Below are 19,043 nucleotides of genomic sequence, written 5' to 3' on the forward strand. Positions count from 1 at the left end.
CCCCTCCCTCCCTCTCTCTAGACTGACACACCCCTCCCTCTCTAGCCTGACACCCCTCCCTCTCTCTCTAGACTGACACCCCTTCCCCCCATGACACCCCCATCTCTCAACTGACACCCCTCCCTCCCTCTCTCTCTAGACTGACACCCCTCTCTCTCGACTGACACCCCTCCCTCTCTAGCCTGACACCCCCCCCCCCCTCTCTAGACTGACACCCCTCCCTCCCTCTCTCTAGACTGACACCCCCCCTCCCTCCCTCTCTCTAGACTGACACCCCTCCCCTCCTAGACTGACACCCCCCTCCCTCCCTTGACACCCCTCCCTCCCCCCTCTGACTGACACCCCTCCCCCTGACACCCCTCCCTCCCCCTCTCTAGACTGACACCCCTCCCTCCCTCTCTAGACTGACACCCCCCCCTCTCTCTAGACTGACACCCCCCTCCCTGACACCCCTCCCCTCTCTAGACTGACACCCCTCCCTCCCCTCTAGACTGACACCCCTCCCTCCCCTCCTCTCTCTCTAGACTCTCTCCCTCTCTCTCTCTAGACTGACACCCTCTCTCTCTCTCTAGACTGACACCCCTCTCTCTCTCTCTAGACTGACCCCTCCCTCCCTTCCTCTCTCTCTAGACTGACACCCCTCTCTCTCTCTCTAGACTGACCCCTCCCTCCCTTCCTCTCTCTCTAGACTGACACCCCTCTCTCTCTATGACCTGTATTTACTGTTTGTCTGATGTTCCCGTTCATACAGGAGATGTGACTATTGTGGATCCTCTGGGGAGCCTCAACATCATGAAGCTGACTAGGCAGAGAAGAGTCTCTCGATTCCCACCGGGGACCAGTATGAAATATGGTGAAAAATGTATGCGCTCACTACTAAGTCACTTTGGATAAGAGCGTCTGCTAAATGACTTAAATGTAAATTGTAAGCCTGACCTCTGCTCTGTCTGTGGGGAAATGCTTTGCTCAATCAACCCATCTTAAAGTACACCAGCGCACACAAGAGAGAAGACATAAGGTTGCCATAGACACAATAAAAAAAACACGTGAATTTTGTAATGATTTGAGGTTGAAAGGGGCCCACTAGGTACTTACACATCCATAAATCACTTACAGTCCTCGTCTTATTTAATGTAAGCCTGCTGAAATGTATACATATACACAATGTCAGTCCGGAGTTCACGCCAGTCAAACTCAATCAAGCCCAGATAAAGTATTTGAAATGATTTCAGTCACAATGTACACAATGCTAATTAACAATGTAATACTAAGTATGTTTAAACAATGTAAAATACAAATAAAAGCTTGTTCATCACAGAATTGTTATCAGTAATTATGAGCTGTCTTTTGCCATGTGATTTCATTCTTTAATTGTGTCTTCATGTATGTGTGTATGTGCAGACATGCATGTTTGTGTGTGTAGTTGTGTGTACATGCATGTGTGGTGCAATGCATACATATGTGTGCGTGTTCTCTGATATATATACAGGGAACTGCCAAAAGAGAAGGAAACACTACATTTGGCAAGTAGGTGCTTCCGCAGGTGTGCTTTTCTGAGTTAATTAACATCATATAAAAATGACCATTATTTTGGCTACAAGAGATCTCTTTGACTTTGATAGAGGGGTCTCCAAGGAGCACGGGGGGGGGGGTTAAAGTGTGTGTGTCAGTCAACAGATCACAACCGAATTGAACACTTATGGGAGATTCTGAAGTGGCGCCTGAGAGAGCGTTATCCCACAAACATCAACAAAACACAAATGATGTAATTTCTCGTGGAAGAACGGTGTCGCGTCCCTCCAATAGAATTCCAGGCATTTGTAGAATCTGTGCCAAGGAGCAGTGAAGATGTTCTGGTGGCCGCAAAGCCTCATGTTGGTGCTTCCTCTATTATACCTGTATATGTACTACTACTGTTCTCTACTTACATAAACAATGTATATAACAACATATTTATACAAACATATAGAGCTGACTGTAGCCTAGGGCTTTAACATGCCCTAAACCTAGGCTACACAGGTTACCTATAACATCATTTCACTTGTGACCTATAAAAACACATTTCAGATAAGACATGTCTTTTCATTTAATTACAGCCTTTAAAACTTCATTTATTCCTGGTTAGTTTCATTGATAAAGATTTATGTCTCGCAATAAAAATGAATTTCTCTCAAATGCTCACATGAGATCTGCATGAAGATTTAAGTTACCATGGAAACATTTTTAGTCCTAAATATTCTGAAATAACTTAACCATATTGGTAAAGGAATATAAGGACTTGAAATTGGCACGGTGGAATTGACTCCTGCTTTACTGTGACTGGGAGCAGTGGGGTGTTCCAGAGACCAGGATCCTTAACTTATCTCTTATCTCTTAAATCAGGGGTTTATTTGGAAACCTAAACATGAATATGTGTTGCTGGTTTCAAGTTAATGACACCATGCCAATTTCAAGTGGAAATTTGTCTAAAAAAAATTATACTTAAGAATATTTAGGACAGTACCTCAATGAATCTGCCAACTGGAAGAGCCCCCAGGGAAGGGGTGAGTGTAGGGTGAAGTTGCCCCTAGATGCTGATCTTGTAGCATTTTCGTCAATAATGCTTAATAATAGGATTTGGGGAGGAGAACCTGATCCTACACCTGTCAGGTGTGTATGTATAAAACACAACACTGATTTCAGACAATTTAAAGCCACAAATCCTTGTTTTGTGATTCAGTCCAATGCGGAGGAAACATAACCACTCTCAAAACCCACAGTAACCACTCTCAAAACCCACAGTAACCACTCTCAAAACCCACAGTAGCCACTCTCAAAACCCACAGTAGCCACTCTCAAAACCCACAGTAGCCACTCTCAAAACCCACAGTAGCCACTCTCAAAACTCACAGTAACCACTCTCAAAACTCACAGTAACCACTCTCAAAACTCACAGTAACCACTCTCAAAACTCACAGTAACCACTCTCAAAACTCACAGTAACCACTCTCAAAACTCACAGTAACCACTCTCAAAAACCACTCTGTGCTCCCAATTCCTCTGGGTGGAAAGGAAATGAGGGATAACTAGCCAGTTGCACCACTAAATGCCTTCAACCTTCCGCATCTAAACCCTCTGAATCACAGAGGCGCGGCGGGCTGCCTTAATCCACGTCATGTGTGCCCAGGGAGCAGTTGTTGTTGGGTACTAACTGGCTCAAGGGCAGAACAGCAGATTTTCTTCCTAACCTTTGCCGACTCAGGGATTCAAACCAGCGATCTTTCTGTTACCGGTCAAACGCTCTTAACCGCTAGGCTACCTGCCGCCCTCTGGGTTTGTCTGCGTGTGTGAGTGTTTGTGTCTCTCTCTCTTTCGGGGTTAGATTGTAAGTAAAACAACAAATTGATGTTTTCTGTCGGTTAAACAAAGTTCTTCTCTATTCATAGACAGAGCTGGAATTGTCTTGAGGACATTCAGCACAGAGTACATCACCTGCATGTCAATGTCTTTTCTTATGTTTCAACATGGCTACTAAATAGGTGAATGTCTGCCTGCATATATCACAGCTGTAAGGCTTCTCTCCAGTGTGAGTGCGCTTGTGTACAGCCAGTGCGTCGGTTCGGGAAAATCTCTTCCCGCACTGATCACAGGCGTGAGGCTTCTCTCCAGTATGAGTTCTCTTGTGTGCGGCCAGGTTTTGTGACCGACTGAAGCTCTTCCCACAGACCAAGCATGGGTAAGGTTTCTCCCCGGTGTGGGTTCGCTGGTGAATCACCAAAGAATTGTACTGAGAAAATCTCTTTCCACATTGATCACAGACGTAAGGCAGCTCACCGGTGTGCACACGCTGGTGTGTTGTTAAACCTTGGCGGAATATGAAGCTCCTGCCACAGTCGGTGCAGTGGTACGGTTTCACTCCTTGGTGTATCTTCATGTGCGTTTTAAAGTTGCTTGGATGGTTGAAGGTCTTCCCGCACAGGTCGCAGACAATGGACTTCTCTTTACTGTGCCTTTTCTGGTGTTTCTTCAGATAAATCGGATGAGAGAAACAATGCCCACACTCAGAGCAGCGATAAGTTCTCTCTCCCCGGTCATGGGTCAGCTGGTGAAATTTAAGATTACCTTTTGTAGTAAAACACGCTCCACATTTAGAGCAGTGGAAGGGCCTTTCGTCAGAGGGCTTGTGTTTATGTTTGTGTGCTTTCAGTAAACTGGCGTGAATGAACCGCATTCCGCAGACGGAACATTGGAATGGTTTTTCTTCAGTATGCATTCTCATATGGAAATTAAAGGATGCCGAAATACAAAACTTCTTCTCGCAGTAGGAGCATTGGTAAGGCCTTTCTGCAGCAGGCATGTGTGTTTGCTCGTGGGCTTTCAGAGTGGATTTCTGAGCAAAACTTTTCTTGCACTTGGAGCATTGGAATGGTTTCTCTCCTGTGTGTTTTCTTTGATGGTTTTTGAAGGTTGATAAAAAACTGTAGCTCTTCCCGCAGTCAGAGCAGTGGTAAGACCTTTCTGCGGGAGGCTCATGTACCGTTTTCTCATGTATTTTTCGATAGTGGTTGTTTGCAAAACCTTTCCCACACTTGGAGCATTGGAATAGTTTATTTTCGGTGTGGGTGCTTTGATGGATTTTCAAGCTTGATAAAACACTGAAACTCTTTCCGCAGTCAGAGCAGTGGTGAGGTTTCTTCCCAGTGTGCATCTGCTGGTGAATCTTAAGAGTCATTTTTTGACTGAAAGTATCCCCACACTGTGAGCAGCAGTAAGGTTTCTCTCTCGTATGGATTCTTCTGTGCATTTTGAGTGTCGCTGGACAGCCGAAAGTCTTCCCACACTCAGAGCAGCAGTGATGTGGTTTCTTCCCTGTATGTCTCTGCAGTTGTTTATTGAGGTGTTTTGATGTGGGGAGACTCCAGTCTGTGTTGTCAGCATGAGGTTGTTGTTGAGGCTCCCCAGAAGATCCATGGTTGCCACGTCTCTCTCCTGTGTGAAAGAGACGAACAGTGAATACAGTTTGTCCAACAGAAGAAAGTGACATCATACTGAGGTATTACAGTCCCTTCCAAAATAATTCACACCCCTTGATTTTTTTCCACGTTGGTTGTGTTACAGCCTGAATTTACACACATACACCCCATAATATCAAGGTGGAATTATCTTTTTAGAGATTTTTACAAATTAATAAAAAATTAAAAGGTGAAAAATCTTCAGTCAACCCATTTGTTATGGCAAACCTAAAAAGTTCAGGAGTACAATATTTTGTATAAAACAGACCTTGAATAACCCTTGGAGCCTGGTGAAGTTATTTAAATACACTTTGGATGGTCTATCATCACTTTGGATGCCTTATTTGACCATGCTGGTCATTTATGAACATTTGAACATCTTGGCCATGTTCTGTTATAATCTCCACCCAGCACAGCCAGAAGAGGACTGGCCACCCCACATATGCTCTCTCTAATTCTCTCTTTCTTTCTCTCTCTCTCTCGGAGGACCTGAGCCCTAGGACCATGCCCCAGGGACTGACTCCTTGCTGTCCCCAGTCCATCTGATGACTGACCTTAGGACCATGCCCCAGGTACCTGACATGATGACTCCTTGCTGTCCCCAGTCCATCTGACCGTGCTGCTGCTCCAGTTTCAACTGTTCTGCCTTATCATTACTTTACGACCATGCTGGTCATTTATGAACATTTGAACATCTTGGCCATGTTCTGTTATAATCTCCACCCGGCACAGCCAGAAGAGGACTGGCCACCCCACATAGCCTGGTTCCTCTCTAGGTTTCTTCCTAGGTTTTGGACTTTCTAGGGAGTTTTTCCTAGCCACCGTGCTTCTACACCTGCATTGCTTGCTGTTTGGGGTTTTAGGCTGGGTTTCTGTACAGCACATTGAGATATCAGCTGATTTACGAAGGGCTATATAAATACATTTGATTTGATTTGATATCAATACACCCAGTCACTACAAATATAAAGGCGTCTTTCCTAACGCGGTTGCCGGAGAGGAAGGAAACTGCTCGGGAATTGAAGACTAATGGCTGTGATAGGAGAAAACAGAGTGAAAAATAGGGAGCGTGTACAAGGCTCTGCATCTGTCCTCATGCTCCTAGACCTTATTGCTGCTTTTGACACCATCGATCACCAGATTATTTTGGAGAGATTGGAAACCCTAATTGGTCTACATGGACAAGTTCTTGCTTGGTTGTCAGAAAGATATAATTTTGTTTCTGTGGATGGTTTGTCCTCTGACAAATCAATTGTAAGTTTCGGGGTGTTCCTCAAGGTTCTGTTTTAGGACCATGATTTATTCTACTTCTTGGTGATGTCATTCGGAACCACAATGGCAACTTTCACTGCTGTGCGGACAACACATTGCTGTAAATTTTGATGAAACATGTTGAAGCACCAAAATTGCTTACCCTGGAAGCGGATGGGGTCAAATGTTTTACTTTTAAACTGTGACAAAATGAAGATGCTAGTTCTAGGTCCCAAGGAACAGAGAGATCTGCTGTTTGATCCGACAATTAATCTTGATGGTTGTACAGTCGTCTCAAATAAAACGGTAGGACCTCAGCGTTACTCTAGACCCCATCTTTGTAACATTGCTACCCAGATAAGCACTACATGCACTTCAGTTACTGCTGCTAACCACTGTGATGGAAATGTAATATTCATTATATACTGTACTGTTTAATTAGACATACTATGCTGTTTTAACTTAGAGATTTGTCCATTGTTATATGTTAGTATTTTTACTGACACAGGCTAGTCTTGTGTGACTTAGTGATTAATCTGAGCGTACAGATTTATGAGCTGCTTGGGTGCTACCACAATATGTGACCTCCTATGTTTTGATCGGCAGGAATTTAGCTATGTGGGAAGTGCAGGAAGGAACAGAGAATGGTGGCGATATCAGCTATCTACATAGACAAGCTAAATTACTTTTTACAACTCTGTTCCCAGGGCCTGATGCTGCGCATCTGCTAACTGTCACAGAGATAAAAGGATGTACTTACTTTAAGAGGAGATAGATAACTTTGTTCGTTGAGCTTTCAACACTTAACTACTCTTAGTGATGGTTAATTGCTTCATTTTTGCAAAAAACTTACACTAAATTGTTTTTTTTTAAAGAATCTGCAGTCTCTCTTACTATAGAATTCTGCAACACCACAGCTGCTAGAATCTTGACTAGAACCAAAACAATAACTATCATATTACTCCAGTGATAGCCTCTCTACACTGACTTCCTGTTAAGGCTAGGTCATGGAATGATGTGAGAGAGGGAGGATAGACAGAGAGATGGGGCAGAGGCAGAGAGAGGTAATGGAGTGATGTGAGAGAGGGAGGATAGACAGAGAGATGGGGCAGAGGCAGAGAGAGGTAATGGAGTGATGTGAGAGAGGGAGGATAGACAGAGAGATGGGGCAGAGGCAGAGAGAGGTAATGGAGTGATGTGAGAGAGGGAGGATAGACAGAGAGATGGGGCAGAGGCAGAGAGAGGTAATGGAGTGATGTGAGAGAGGGAGGATAGACAGAGAGATGGGGCAGAGGCAGAGAGAGGTAATGGAGTGATGTGAGAGAGGGAGGATAGACAGAGAGATGGGGCAGAGGCAGACAGATGGGGCAGAGGCAGAGAGAGGTAATGGAGTGATGTGAGAGAGGGAGGATAGACAGAGAGATGGGGCAGAGGCAGAGAGAGGTAATGGAGTGATGTGAGAGAGGGAGGATAGACAGAGAGATGGGGCAGAGGCAGAGAGAGGTAATGGAGTGATGTGAGAGAGGGAGGATAGACAGAGAGATGGGGCAGAGGCAGAGAGAGGTAATGGAGTGATGTGAGAGAGGGAGGATAGACAGAGAGATGGGGCAGAGGCAGAGAGAGGTAATGGAGTGATGTGAGAGGGCAGAGGGGTGCATTGCACGTCACTGTGCTCTATGTTTAACGAATCACAAATGAAAAAATTTATTGATGTAACTTACAAAACGTTGATATCAAACTGCACTGTAATTTAGACAACTAAACTTCATAATGATACTTAGAACCAAAACAAAAGGTATCCTGCTGCACTTACTTTGATGAATCAAGTCTCCTTCCTCCTCCTCGTCTCCTTCCTCCTCCTCGTCTCCTTCTTCCTCCTCGTCTCCTTCCTCCTCCTCGTCTCCTTCCTCCTCCTCCTTGTCTCCTCCTCCAGCAGTTCCTCTCAACCCTGGTGTTTTCCTGCAGTCGACCAGCCACACAGACACTCTCTTCAGACCCAGCAGTAAGGCATTACCAGGAGAGGACAGAGAGGGGGACCCACTCACTCTCTTCTCTCTCTGCTCTGGTGTGTGTCTCTCTGGTGCTGGTTCTGCCTCCAGCCCTTTGCTAGGCAACAAATCTCTGTCTTCCACACATTCTTCGTTGCAGTGTACAGCATCCTCGTCATCAAAGGATTGGCTGGGACTTATGGGTTCCCCCTTCAGCCTTTTGCTAGGTAACCAATCCATGTCCTTCTGGTTCTCGTCTTCATCACAGTCTACAGCGTCGTCATCAATGGATTGGCTGGGACTCAAAGGTGCACCGATACCCTCCTCCTGTATCTTCCTGATGTCCTCTTTCAGTTGGAGTAACCAAGACATTCCCTGCTCCTCCGATTCCATTGAATCTGCATTTTCCCAAAGTTCCTCCAGGATTTTACGGCACAATGAGTGATGGTGATTCTTTCCTTGAACATCAGAGCCATCCTTGCCACCTATTCCAAAGCGTTCACGCAGGCAGCGTAAATTGTCGTTGGTTAAAGTGTATAAACTCTGTTCCATTTCATCCATCAATGTTTTCCTCTTTCCACTCATATTGTCCTGCTCATGTGGCAACAGCAGCAATGAAGTCAATGTCAAGACTGAGTTCAGTTAGATGACCTGTAATGAAAATGAAAGATTAGAACACATTAACGATTGCATCTGTCATTTCACCCTAAAATGTTGTTTCTTTTTACTTTGAGTGTTAAATTAGTTTAGGAATATTCAGGCATGTTTAAATTAAATATTCACGTTGGTATAGTCACAAAATGAAATGAAAAGGCTATGCATGTCAAGATGACATGGTGGTTTACATCTATTGTGTTTTGCCTTAGTTTGATTAATACCTAAGAACTAAGATGACATCATACAGGGAGATCTGTGGAAGGGAGCCATTTCAATTACGGCGGGCATGGGGTCCCTACTTGCGGATCTTCACAGGGGAACCCAGGCAGTGGGAGAGTGTTGGGCTAGTGTTGGGGTAGTGTTGGGCTAGTGTTGGGCTAGTGTTGGGCTAGTTGGGCTAGTGACGGGGTAGTGTCGGGGTAGTGTCGGGCTGGTGTCGGGCTGGTGTCGGGCTGGTGTCGGGCTAGTGTCGGGCTAGTGTCGGGCTAGTGTCGTAGTGTCGGGCTAGTGTCGGGCTAGTGTTGAGCTAGTGTCGGGCTAGTGTCGGGCTGGTGTCGGGCTAGTGTCGGGGTGGTGTCGGGGTGGTGTCGGGCTGGTGTCGGGGTAGTGTTGGGGTAGTGTTGGGGTGGTGTTGGGCTAGTGTTGGGGTAGTGTTGGGGTGGGTGGAAGACGTGGGGCCTAAAAGGGTTACTTTGTGTTCAGACTGCCGCTGCCCTGGTCACGCTGAGAGAAGGGGAGTCTAGAGCACAACCAGACTTGTTAAATCGAGCTGTTGATGGCGCTTAATAGGGTGGAAGGCTTCTCTGTCAAAAGGCACCTCCTGCTCTCTGTTACTGTGGATATTTGAAAGGTCCATTGGATTTACTCATATGTTCATCATGGACAACATGCAGCGTGTAGCTACAGCTTTCAATACCAGTGTTGTCCTGAATACAGCTGCTGGTATCGATGCAGCTCTGTCTTTTGAGGCTAAAGCAGTCTGGACTGGTTGAAGCCGAGTGGGAAGGATTATTCTGGAAGTGTTTCAGTCTGCCGTGAATCATCATTATCCATACACCGGTAAGAGTCTACAGTTAAAATGCTAAGATGGCTACATACGTTATTGTCTCAACTGTATCAAAAAGTTGTTTTCATTGCTAGCTATTGTTCGCTATATAGCTAGTTAGATAGACAGTTGCATACAGGTAAAGTTGTAGCCAGCTAGCTAGCTGAGCTGCCCAGCCGCATTCTGGTGTTAAGGTTGATAGCTGATGTGCTAAACCCTGCACGACGATCCTCTTTCTCATGTTTGTAATGTTCAACTAGCTAGCTACTGACAATAGCCACTGTGGTGCGAATGCTAATCAAACCCCATTTTAAGTGATTAGGGACACATGCTAAGTTGGTTAGCTAGCGAGCCAGAATGAAATTATTAATAAATAGCTAGCTAGCTATTGGACAATAGATGTCAAGGTCGTTTTTCCTTGCATGTTCAACTAGCTATATGAATACCACTTACATCTAGGCAGCTGGTAATTATGAGGCTAAATGTTTGCTAAATCTAGCTAGTAATCTTGTCTGCATTGCCATTGTTGGACTGGAAGCAGGTTAAGTGTGTAAAGGACATTTTAGTACAGCTGTAGAGGTCAACAGGAAATAACAATCTATAAGATTAATTAATGTTTTAAACCCCTTTTTCTGGAATTTGTCTTTCAGCATAAACGTGCTCTCCACCATCAGTACAAGGAGATGATCACGGGTGAACAAGAAACACTTCACTTTTGTCCTGCCCTCTTAGGCCTGACTCCCCCCCCTATCTGAGATATCTACTGCAGCCCCTCATCCTCCACATACAACACCCGTTCTGCCAGTCACATTCTGTTAAAGATCCCCAAAGCACACACACCCCTGGGTCGCTCTTCTTTTCAGTTCGCTGCAGCTAGCGACTGGAACGAGCTGCAACAAACACTCAAACTGGACAGTTTTATCTCAATGTCTTCATTCAAAGACTCAGTCATGGACACTCTTACTGACACTTCTGGCTGCTTTGCGTGATGTATTGTTGTCTCTACCTTCTTGCCCTTTGTGCTGTTGTCTGGGCCCAATAATGTTTGTACCATGTTTTGTGCTGCTATGTTGTGTTGCTACCATGTTGTGTTGTCATGTGTTGCTGCCTTGCTATGTTGTTGTCTTTAGGTCTCTCTTTATGTAGTGTTGTGTTGTCTCTCTTGACGTGATGTGTTTTGTCATATATGTTATTTATTTTAAATCCCAGCCCCCGTCCTCGCAGGAGGTCTTTTGCCTTTTGGTAGGCCGTCATTGTAAATAAGAATTTGTTCTTAACTGACCTGCCTAGTTAAATAAAGGTTAAATAAAATTTAAAAAATGGGTTAATTAATGTTATTTCTGGTATGCAAGGTCTATTTGTCTATTTTAGTCTGCTTTCCTCCTTTAATTGTCTGGAGCCTAGTGTTGTTGTGGCCAAGTAGTTTTCACTCAGATGAAACCAGGTTTCAGCTGCTGTGCAACGTTGATGTCCGTCCTCCCAGAGATGTGAAAGCATCCCCCCCTGGACTGGACACAACCCGGCAAACATATTGAGAAGATCAGGACTTTTGCAATGAAAATTCCATGGACATTGCATGTCCTGCACCAAAAGGGCAGGACAGAAATATGCTCTCGGGCTAGATTCCTTTGTCCATATCATTACCTTTAGTACTTGAAGTTAATACAGGAAGGATGTATAGTTTAACACCATGTGTTCTAATTTGCTCACAGAGACAGTAATTCAATAAGATCTAAATGCATATGTAAATGCATATGTAAATGCTGCCAAATGGTTTTATTCATGTAGGCTACACCGTTCCACGATTCGCCTGCAAAATCATCCTGTTGTCCTGCATGTGGGTATTTTCAAATGTGGTCACCTTAGGCATGTGTCTGTACAGTTTCGCTCTGTTGCGCGCAGTAAAACAGACACATGAAAGCAATTGAAGTTGAATTCATCGATGGGAGCGGATGGGAAGGGAAGTTATATGCTTAAAAAGGTAATGACTAAACAATTCCACCCTGAAACGTAACTATGACATTATGTAACAGATATAACGAATAATTAGACAAACGTAACTATTAGTAATCATTCGATTCTGTAACATGTATAATGAATTAGAACGATAAACTTCAGTCTAATAAGGTTTGGTCGAGACAACTAGAAAAGTGTGTGTGACTAAGAAGATCCGGAGAACAATTAAACTGTGTATGACCTGACCTGGCTAGAACTCTGAGAAACTTACGGCAGGACAGGGAGTCCTGTCAAGGTTCCTCTAATCTCAGGGAAATGGAACTGCCAGTTTGCTAGTGATAAACAGTGGTGAGAACCAGGGAAAGGATACATTCCACCTACTGTTCATGTGTATGTATGTGCGTAGGCTATCTACTGTTTGTGTGGAGGTGTGTGCGTAAGTAGGGAGTGAGTTATAAAATGGCAGGTCTTTGTATTCTTGACTTTAGAACGTTCTCGTGAATAAACTTTACGGACCTTTTGCATAAGCTGAGTCTTTGCCTAATTATTATTAAACCCAGGGTCTTACAAACCTCGGGGATTATTAGTCAGCACTTAAATAATTGTTAGTTACTATCATTAGGATTGAAATTTCTCGTGACAGCGGATCAGGCTGTAATTTCATAAAGCACATGACTCAACTGTTGACTCATTTATACTCGCTTGGGTAACCGATTAGAAGTAATTTATACCCGCGTGTGAATTGTTGATAACCAACATTACCTTTTCTGTAGGCTACAACAATAACTCGTTGGAACCGAAACGTGGACATTTAAACTTTGTCTCAAAACTTTAGGCCACAACTGTACACCCCCCAGGAAGAATGACACTGTTTAAATTACAATTCTGACAAGCGAGCACTTAGATATGATCATTTTCATAGCCTTCTTTCACCAACTACTTCGCAGACAGATCAGTGTGTCAAATCGGAGGGCCTGTTGTCCGGACCTCTGGCAGTCTCTATGGGGGTACCACAGGGTTCAATTCTCAGCCCGACTCTTTTTTCTGTATATATCAACGATGTCGCTCTTGCTGCGGGTGATTCCCTGATCCACCTCTACGCAGACAACACCATTCTGTATACATCTGGCCCTTCTTTGGACACTGTGTTAACTAACCTCCAGACAAGCCTCAATGCCATACAACACTCCTCCCGTGGCCTCCAACTGCTCTTAAATGCTAGTAAAACCAAATGCATGCTTTTCAACTGTCCGCTGCCTGCACCCGCCCGCCCGACCAGCATCACTACTCTGGATGGTTCTGACCTAGAATATGTGGACACCGACAAATACCTAGGTGTCTGGCTAGACTGTAAACTCTCCTTCCAGACTCATATCAAACATCTCCAATCCAAAATCAAATCCAGAATCGGCTTTCTATTTCGCAACAAAGCCTCCTTCCCTCACGCCGCCAAACTTACCCTAGTAAAACTGACTATCCTACCGATCCTCGACTTCAGCGATGTCATCTACAAAATAGCTTCCAATACTCTACTCAGCAAACTGGATGCAGTCGATCACAGTGCCATCCGTTTTGTGACCAAAGCCCTTTATACCACCCACCACTGCGACCTGTATGCTCTAGTCGGCTGGCCCTCGCTACACATTCGTCACCAGACCCACTGGCTCCAGGTCATCTATAAGTCTATGCTAGGTAAAGCTCCGCCTTATCTCAGTTCACTGGTCACGATAACAACACCCACCCGTAGCACGCGCTCCAGCAGGTATATCTCACTGGTCGTCCCCAAAGCCAGCACCTCTTTGGCTGCCTTTCCTTCCAGTTCTCTACTGCCAGTGACTGGAATGAATTACAAAAATCGCTGAAGCTGGAGACTTAGACTTCCCTCACTAACTTTAAACATCAGCTACCTGAGCCGCTAACCGATCGCTGCAGCTGTACATAGTCCATCTGTAAATAGCCCACCCAATCTACCTACCTCATCCCCATATTTTTATTTACTATTCTGCTCTTTTGCACACCAGTATCACTACTTGCACATCATCATCTGCTCATCCAACACTCCAGTGTTAATCTGCTAAATTATAATTACTTCGCTACTATGGCCTATTTATTGGCTTACCTCCTCACGCCATTTGCACACACTGTATATAGACTTAATTTTTTTATATTGTGTTATTGACTGTACGCTTGTTAATTCCATGTGTAAGTCTATGTTGTTTGTGTCGCACTGCTTTGTTTTATCTTGGTGAGGTTGCAGTTGTAAATGAGAACTTGTTCTCAACTAGCTTACCTGGTTAAATAAAGGTGAAATAAAAAAATAAAAAATGAATGTCTGGGAATGATGTAGAATAAGGCATTTGTGAAAATTCCTAAGCAATATATTCAGCTGGTGTTGCGTGTTGGTAAATCCATCAACTATTCTGCATCAGGCGTACACAGACCAGACTGCTCTGAAATCGGAGTAGATTGCCAGAGCGACTTCTACGACCGCTAGAGACATGTTAACTGGATAACAGTCGTTCAAGTTCAGTATAGTTAGCTAGCAAAGTGAATCACATTTCTTGCTAGCTAACCAAATGACACCTGGATCTAGTTGTAGCCACCGAAAAACGACGAGGGGTTAAAAATCGGTCACTCAACCACTCCTCCAATGACATGACATCCTCCCAGCAGCTAACTAATATGAGGCTCCGTGCTCTAAACTTGCCACATAAACAGATACGCTAGCCTATTAGCCACGTTATAACTGCCTTGTGATCATTGCTAGTTTGATTGTAATTGACATTCCCAGCCTTAGTTACATTCGTCCGTTTTTGTCCAAAATATTGAGTAATTGAAACTGAAACAAGTGCATTCCGAATATAGGCAGCAAACAATTTCCCAGGCCAGCTGTGATTTACAGAACCGTTGCTACCTACCAGGTACAGTAGAAAAGCTAACGTTAGCTAGCTAACAGGCCAGCGCGTCTCTGTCCAACCTGAACTAGAAGAATACCTCGTGACTTTCGCTTGATGTTCCTTCGATAACGTTGTTCTGAGATCAGTTTTAAACTGTATTTTGGAGTTTGAGTGTAGAAATTCCCACTATGTTGGAAGACTGATCTAGTTCGGGTTAGCTGCTCATTCTTTGCTTGGTTCCAATGTATGCTATGCCGTCATCACGCACAGACCAGACCAGTCGAGTATCGATAGATCAATGGTAAACTCTATGGCTGGAGCAGTTGAGGCTGATGATACTCCTCGTAATCTCACTTCAGGATACATTTTTGGTGCATTTAGAATGTTCTCAGGCAAATGTAAATTGTGAAAAAAAATGATTTTTGAAGTTCAGATGAGCTTTTTCTGTGATTGTATTAACATTACGATACTTAGTTTGTCTAAGGCATACGACGTACTTCTCAACATGAAAAAAGGCGTGCATAGGTTAAAGAAAATGTAATCAAAACACTAACATATATTACTAAATTCTACCTTATAGCATACGTTCATTGATAAACCCATACGGAAAAGTTATACATTGGAATATATTTAAATAAAATTGAATTAAACATAACATTTCAATATTTTATTTGTATTCTAAAGTTAACAAATTATATGGCCAAACACTCCTTTAAAACTCAGAAAGCCTTGTTTTGTTTTTTTGATCTCATGAAACATTTGATGTCGTCTTATTCGGAAATAGATTTCTAAAAATGGATGAAAGGGTGGAGGGCTCACGAGGAATTAGTATAGGGGTTACCGAACCTAAAATGAACTTTAAATTTTTTTTTATGTGGTGCAGCGGTTACTTACTCTAAAAATTCGAACCTAACACTGCTTGGCACCTGAATGACCAACATGTTGAGGGACAGCTGAGAGAGCAATCGCTCCCTTCCCCCTTGTGTGCTCACTGGGAAGTGTTCTTCCACTGCACATCTACCATTCCAGTGTTTTACTTGCTATATTGTATTTACTTTGCCACCATGGCCTTTTTTTGCCTTTACCTCCCTTATCTCACCTCATTTGCTCACATCGTATATAGACTTGTTTATACTGTATTATTGACTGTATGTTTGTTTTACTCCATGTGTAACTCTGTGTTGTTGTATGTGTCGAACTGCTTTGCTTTATCTTGGCCAGGTCGCAATTGTAAATGAGAACTTGTTCTCAACTTACCCATGACATTACTTCTGAGGGTCGCGCCCTCTCCAAAGATAGATTAGAGGCAATTCATTAGTTCAACCGCTGCAGGACTGTGTTTATGGGAGAAAGATGGAGACGAGTGAAGTTGGTCTGGACTGTTTTTGCCAAGTTCTGATATTGTGGCAATGTCTCCTCTGACCGTACATGTGCCTCATGCTGTGCACACAATTATTACACAGGAAAAAACCTGCAAGACTATCCTGTTGACAATGTCCCATATGTTACTCTGAAACAATGTACAATTCTTAACCCTTCAACTCTTCTCCCTACAGCAGATGCCGGTGAAGACCATGACTGTAGTTGATTGTAGCCATAGGTTGGACTCGAGAGACACCCCGTTAGACAATCCAGACTTCATTTCTTTGGTTGATTGCATAGGCAGCAGAACTATTTGGCTTGACTAGAGCTTGTGTATTTTGGCCAAGGACAGCTCTGTTAACATTTACACTGACAGTAGATAGAGCTCTGCTAACATTTACACTGACAGTAGATAGAGCTCTGTTAACATTTACACTGACAGTAGATAAGAGCTCTGCTAACATTTACACTGACAATAGATATAGAGAGAGCTCTGCTAACATTTACACTGACAGTAGATAGAGCTCTGTTAACATTTACACTGACAGTAGAGAGAGCTCTGTTAACATTTACACTGACAGTAGAGAGAGCTCTGTTAACATTTACACTGACAGTAGATATGCATTTGGTATAGTGCATTATTTTTGTAACATTGTGGAAGAATAGAGGGGTTTTGACCTCGTCTAGAAAACAGATTGCACACAGTAATCTTGTTTCATCTCTTACAGTCTGTCCAGCCTCCGTCCTCTGTTTCTATAATCAAGTCGGGCACATTCTTCCTCTAACGATAACCTTTCTCTGGGGAACGCTAAGGCTGACTGCACAGCCAAAATGGCTGCTTCATCTTCTATTTCCCTCCTACAGATGGCAGCAGTTCCTGCTTCCACGAATGACATCATTGCTTTGCAGTCAACGGCTGATGCATCAGAGAAGGACGCCTGGCGTGTATGGCTGGACCACTGGAGCAGACCATCCATGCCACGTTGTATTTTCCAATTTCTTGCCACATAGTCAAGACCATGTGTCAAAAGGAGGGATGGTGGCGCTTGTAAATAGATATTTATGTACAGTAGGGTTTTTACTGTGTTTGCAAAACATTTCACAGGTGGTGGGGTTGTACATGACTAACAACGTTGAACCAAACTCTGAAAATAACATTTATTAAACAAATTGGTGAAACATGCCTGACATGGGTAAAGGTGCTTCCATTGGCACTGATGAGTATGAGAGGCAGATTCCATTATAATAACTGTTGATCCCAGAAAGAAACTCTAGTCTCGAGAGCTACCTTAAAAAGGAAGCTCCCTCCAAAGTTTACATCTCCCCGTCTGAATTGGCTGGTGTATTTTATAATTTCGGTACATTACAGATCAATCTCAAAATAAGACATTTAATGAGTGCGAAGCAGAAAGTAACATTGTTAGACTAAAATAAAAACAATGCCTTCCAATAAGGAGAACGTTATCATGTTTGTTTTGTTTGTTTTTAAACCTTACAATAGGTGTAAAAGCAGAACATAGTTTGAGTGTGATCTATGTGCATTAGCAGTAGTGATTGAGAGGGTCTTTCCTATTGGGAAGAAAGGGAGGCTCCTAGTTGAAGGAAACAGATATGGAGACTAGTGAAAGTAACAAAGTGAATGGTAATATTAGCGGCTTTCAGATAGCACTCTAATAATGCAATATCTTAGTAATTTGAAGAAGTAAATGTTTCAATACAAGGTCACATGACAGAGGGACTGAGCCTTGGGACTGATATTAAACTAGAGGCTGCCATCTGGTGTTTGGGTTAAAGATAAGCTTCCTGTGGATAAATAGATAAGCCTCCAGTGAAAGTGAGTGGTACTGAACTCAAACAGGCTGGAAGGAACACAGTGGGAAAATTTAGGGGCAGATAGAAGATACGTCTTTGACTATTTCCAATTGTTATTATACAATTTGATAGTTTGAATATACCAGTGATTTAAATAAGAAGGTAATGTCATCTAAAACAATAATCTGTTTCCATGATGTGGAACACTGTCTAGAATTGGAGTAGATCCAAGTAAATGTTTTAGTACCGAATACTGAGCTGATAAGTCAGCCCCAACTTTTTGAAGGCCCTATTGTATTTGTTAAACAACAGGATTTACATTTTGACTAGTTGACGTCACAGGGAGTTAAGTACAGAACAGTTCAATGCAAACCCGATTGCGGTAATCGCTATGGAAACAACACATTCCCTGCTCCTCCGATTCCATTGAATCTGCATTTTACCCAAATTCCTCCAGGATTTTACAGCGCAATGAGCGTGGTGATTCTATCCTTGAACAGCGGAGCCAAGCTTGCCACCAACTTACACATCCATAATCCCTTGCAGTCCTTATCTTATTTTACAACTATACATACATCAGTCAAACTCAATCATGCCCAGATAAAGTATTTGAAATGATTTCAGTCACAATGTGCATAATGTTAATGTAATACTAGGTATGTTTAAGCAACATAAACACAAAAATAAAAAAGCTTGCTCGTCAAATAATTGTAATCAGTAATTAGGAGCCAGCTTTTGCCATGTGCTTTCATTGTTTGTGTGTGAATGTACGGTGCATTCAGGAAAGTATTCAGACCTCTTGATTTTTCCACATTTGTTACGTCACAGCCTTATTCTAAAAACGATTAAAGAAAATATTTTCCTCATCAACCTACACACAATACCCCATAATGACAAAGCGAAAACAGGTTTTACAAATCTTTGCAAACTTATATTAAAAAAATATAAAAAACAGATATACCTTATTTACATAAGTATTCAGACCCACTGAGACTCAAAATTGAGCTCAGGTGCATCCTGTTTCCATTGATCATCCTTGAGATGTTTCTACAACTTGAATGGAGTCCACCTGTGGTAAATTCAA

At 43.1% G+C, this 19,043-nt stretch overlaps 1 protein-coding gene across 2 annotated transcripts; it reads right to left on the minus strand.

Annotated features, from left to right (window-relative positions):
• Positions 1-1,110: 1,110 nt before the first annotated feature.
• LOC121844329 (oocyte zinc finger protein XlCOF6-like) lies at positions 1,111-15,160 on the minus strand. Of its 2 annotated transcripts, none has more exons than XM_042314319.1 (3): positions 14,883-15,160; positions 8,056-8,881; positions 1,111-4,968 (listed from the first exon to the last, which is right to left on the minus strand). In XM_042314319.1, exons 2-3 carry the CDS (start codon positions 8,813-8,815, stop codon positions 3,479-3,481), a joined length of 2,250 nt encoding a protein of 749 aa, XP_042170253.1. In that variant the 5' UTR covers positions 8,816-8,881; positions 14,883-15,160; the 3' UTR covers positions 1,111-3,478. The 2 variants fall into 2 exon arrangements, with proteins under 2 accessions (XP_042170253.1, XP_042170252.1); XM_042314318.1 differs by having other exon boundaries at positions 14,807-15,160.
• Positions 15,161-19,043: the final 3,883 nt, after the last annotated feature.

This window comes from Oncorhynchus tshawytscha, unplaced genomic scaffold (assembly GCF_018296145.1).
Source record: "Oncorhynchus tshawytscha isolate Ot180627B unplaced genomic scaffold, Otsh_v2.0 Un_contig_10867_pilon_pilon, whole genome shotgun sequence".
In the NCBI taxonomy this organism is placed as follows: Eukaryota; Metazoa; Chordata; class Actinopteri; order Salmoniformes; family Salmonidae; genus Oncorhynchus; species Oncorhynchus tshawytscha.

Bases quoted from the DNA above. Each gene is read 5' to 3' on its own strand.
- LOC121844329 (XM_042314319.1), bottom strand. From the start codon at position 8,815: ATGAGTGGAAAGAGGAAAACATTGATGGATGAAATGGAACAGAGTTTA. The intron at 4,969-8,055 runs GTAAGTGCAGCA...TCTTTCACACAG, and splicing joins AGGAGACTTGATTCATCAAA to GAGAGAGACGTGGCAACCAT.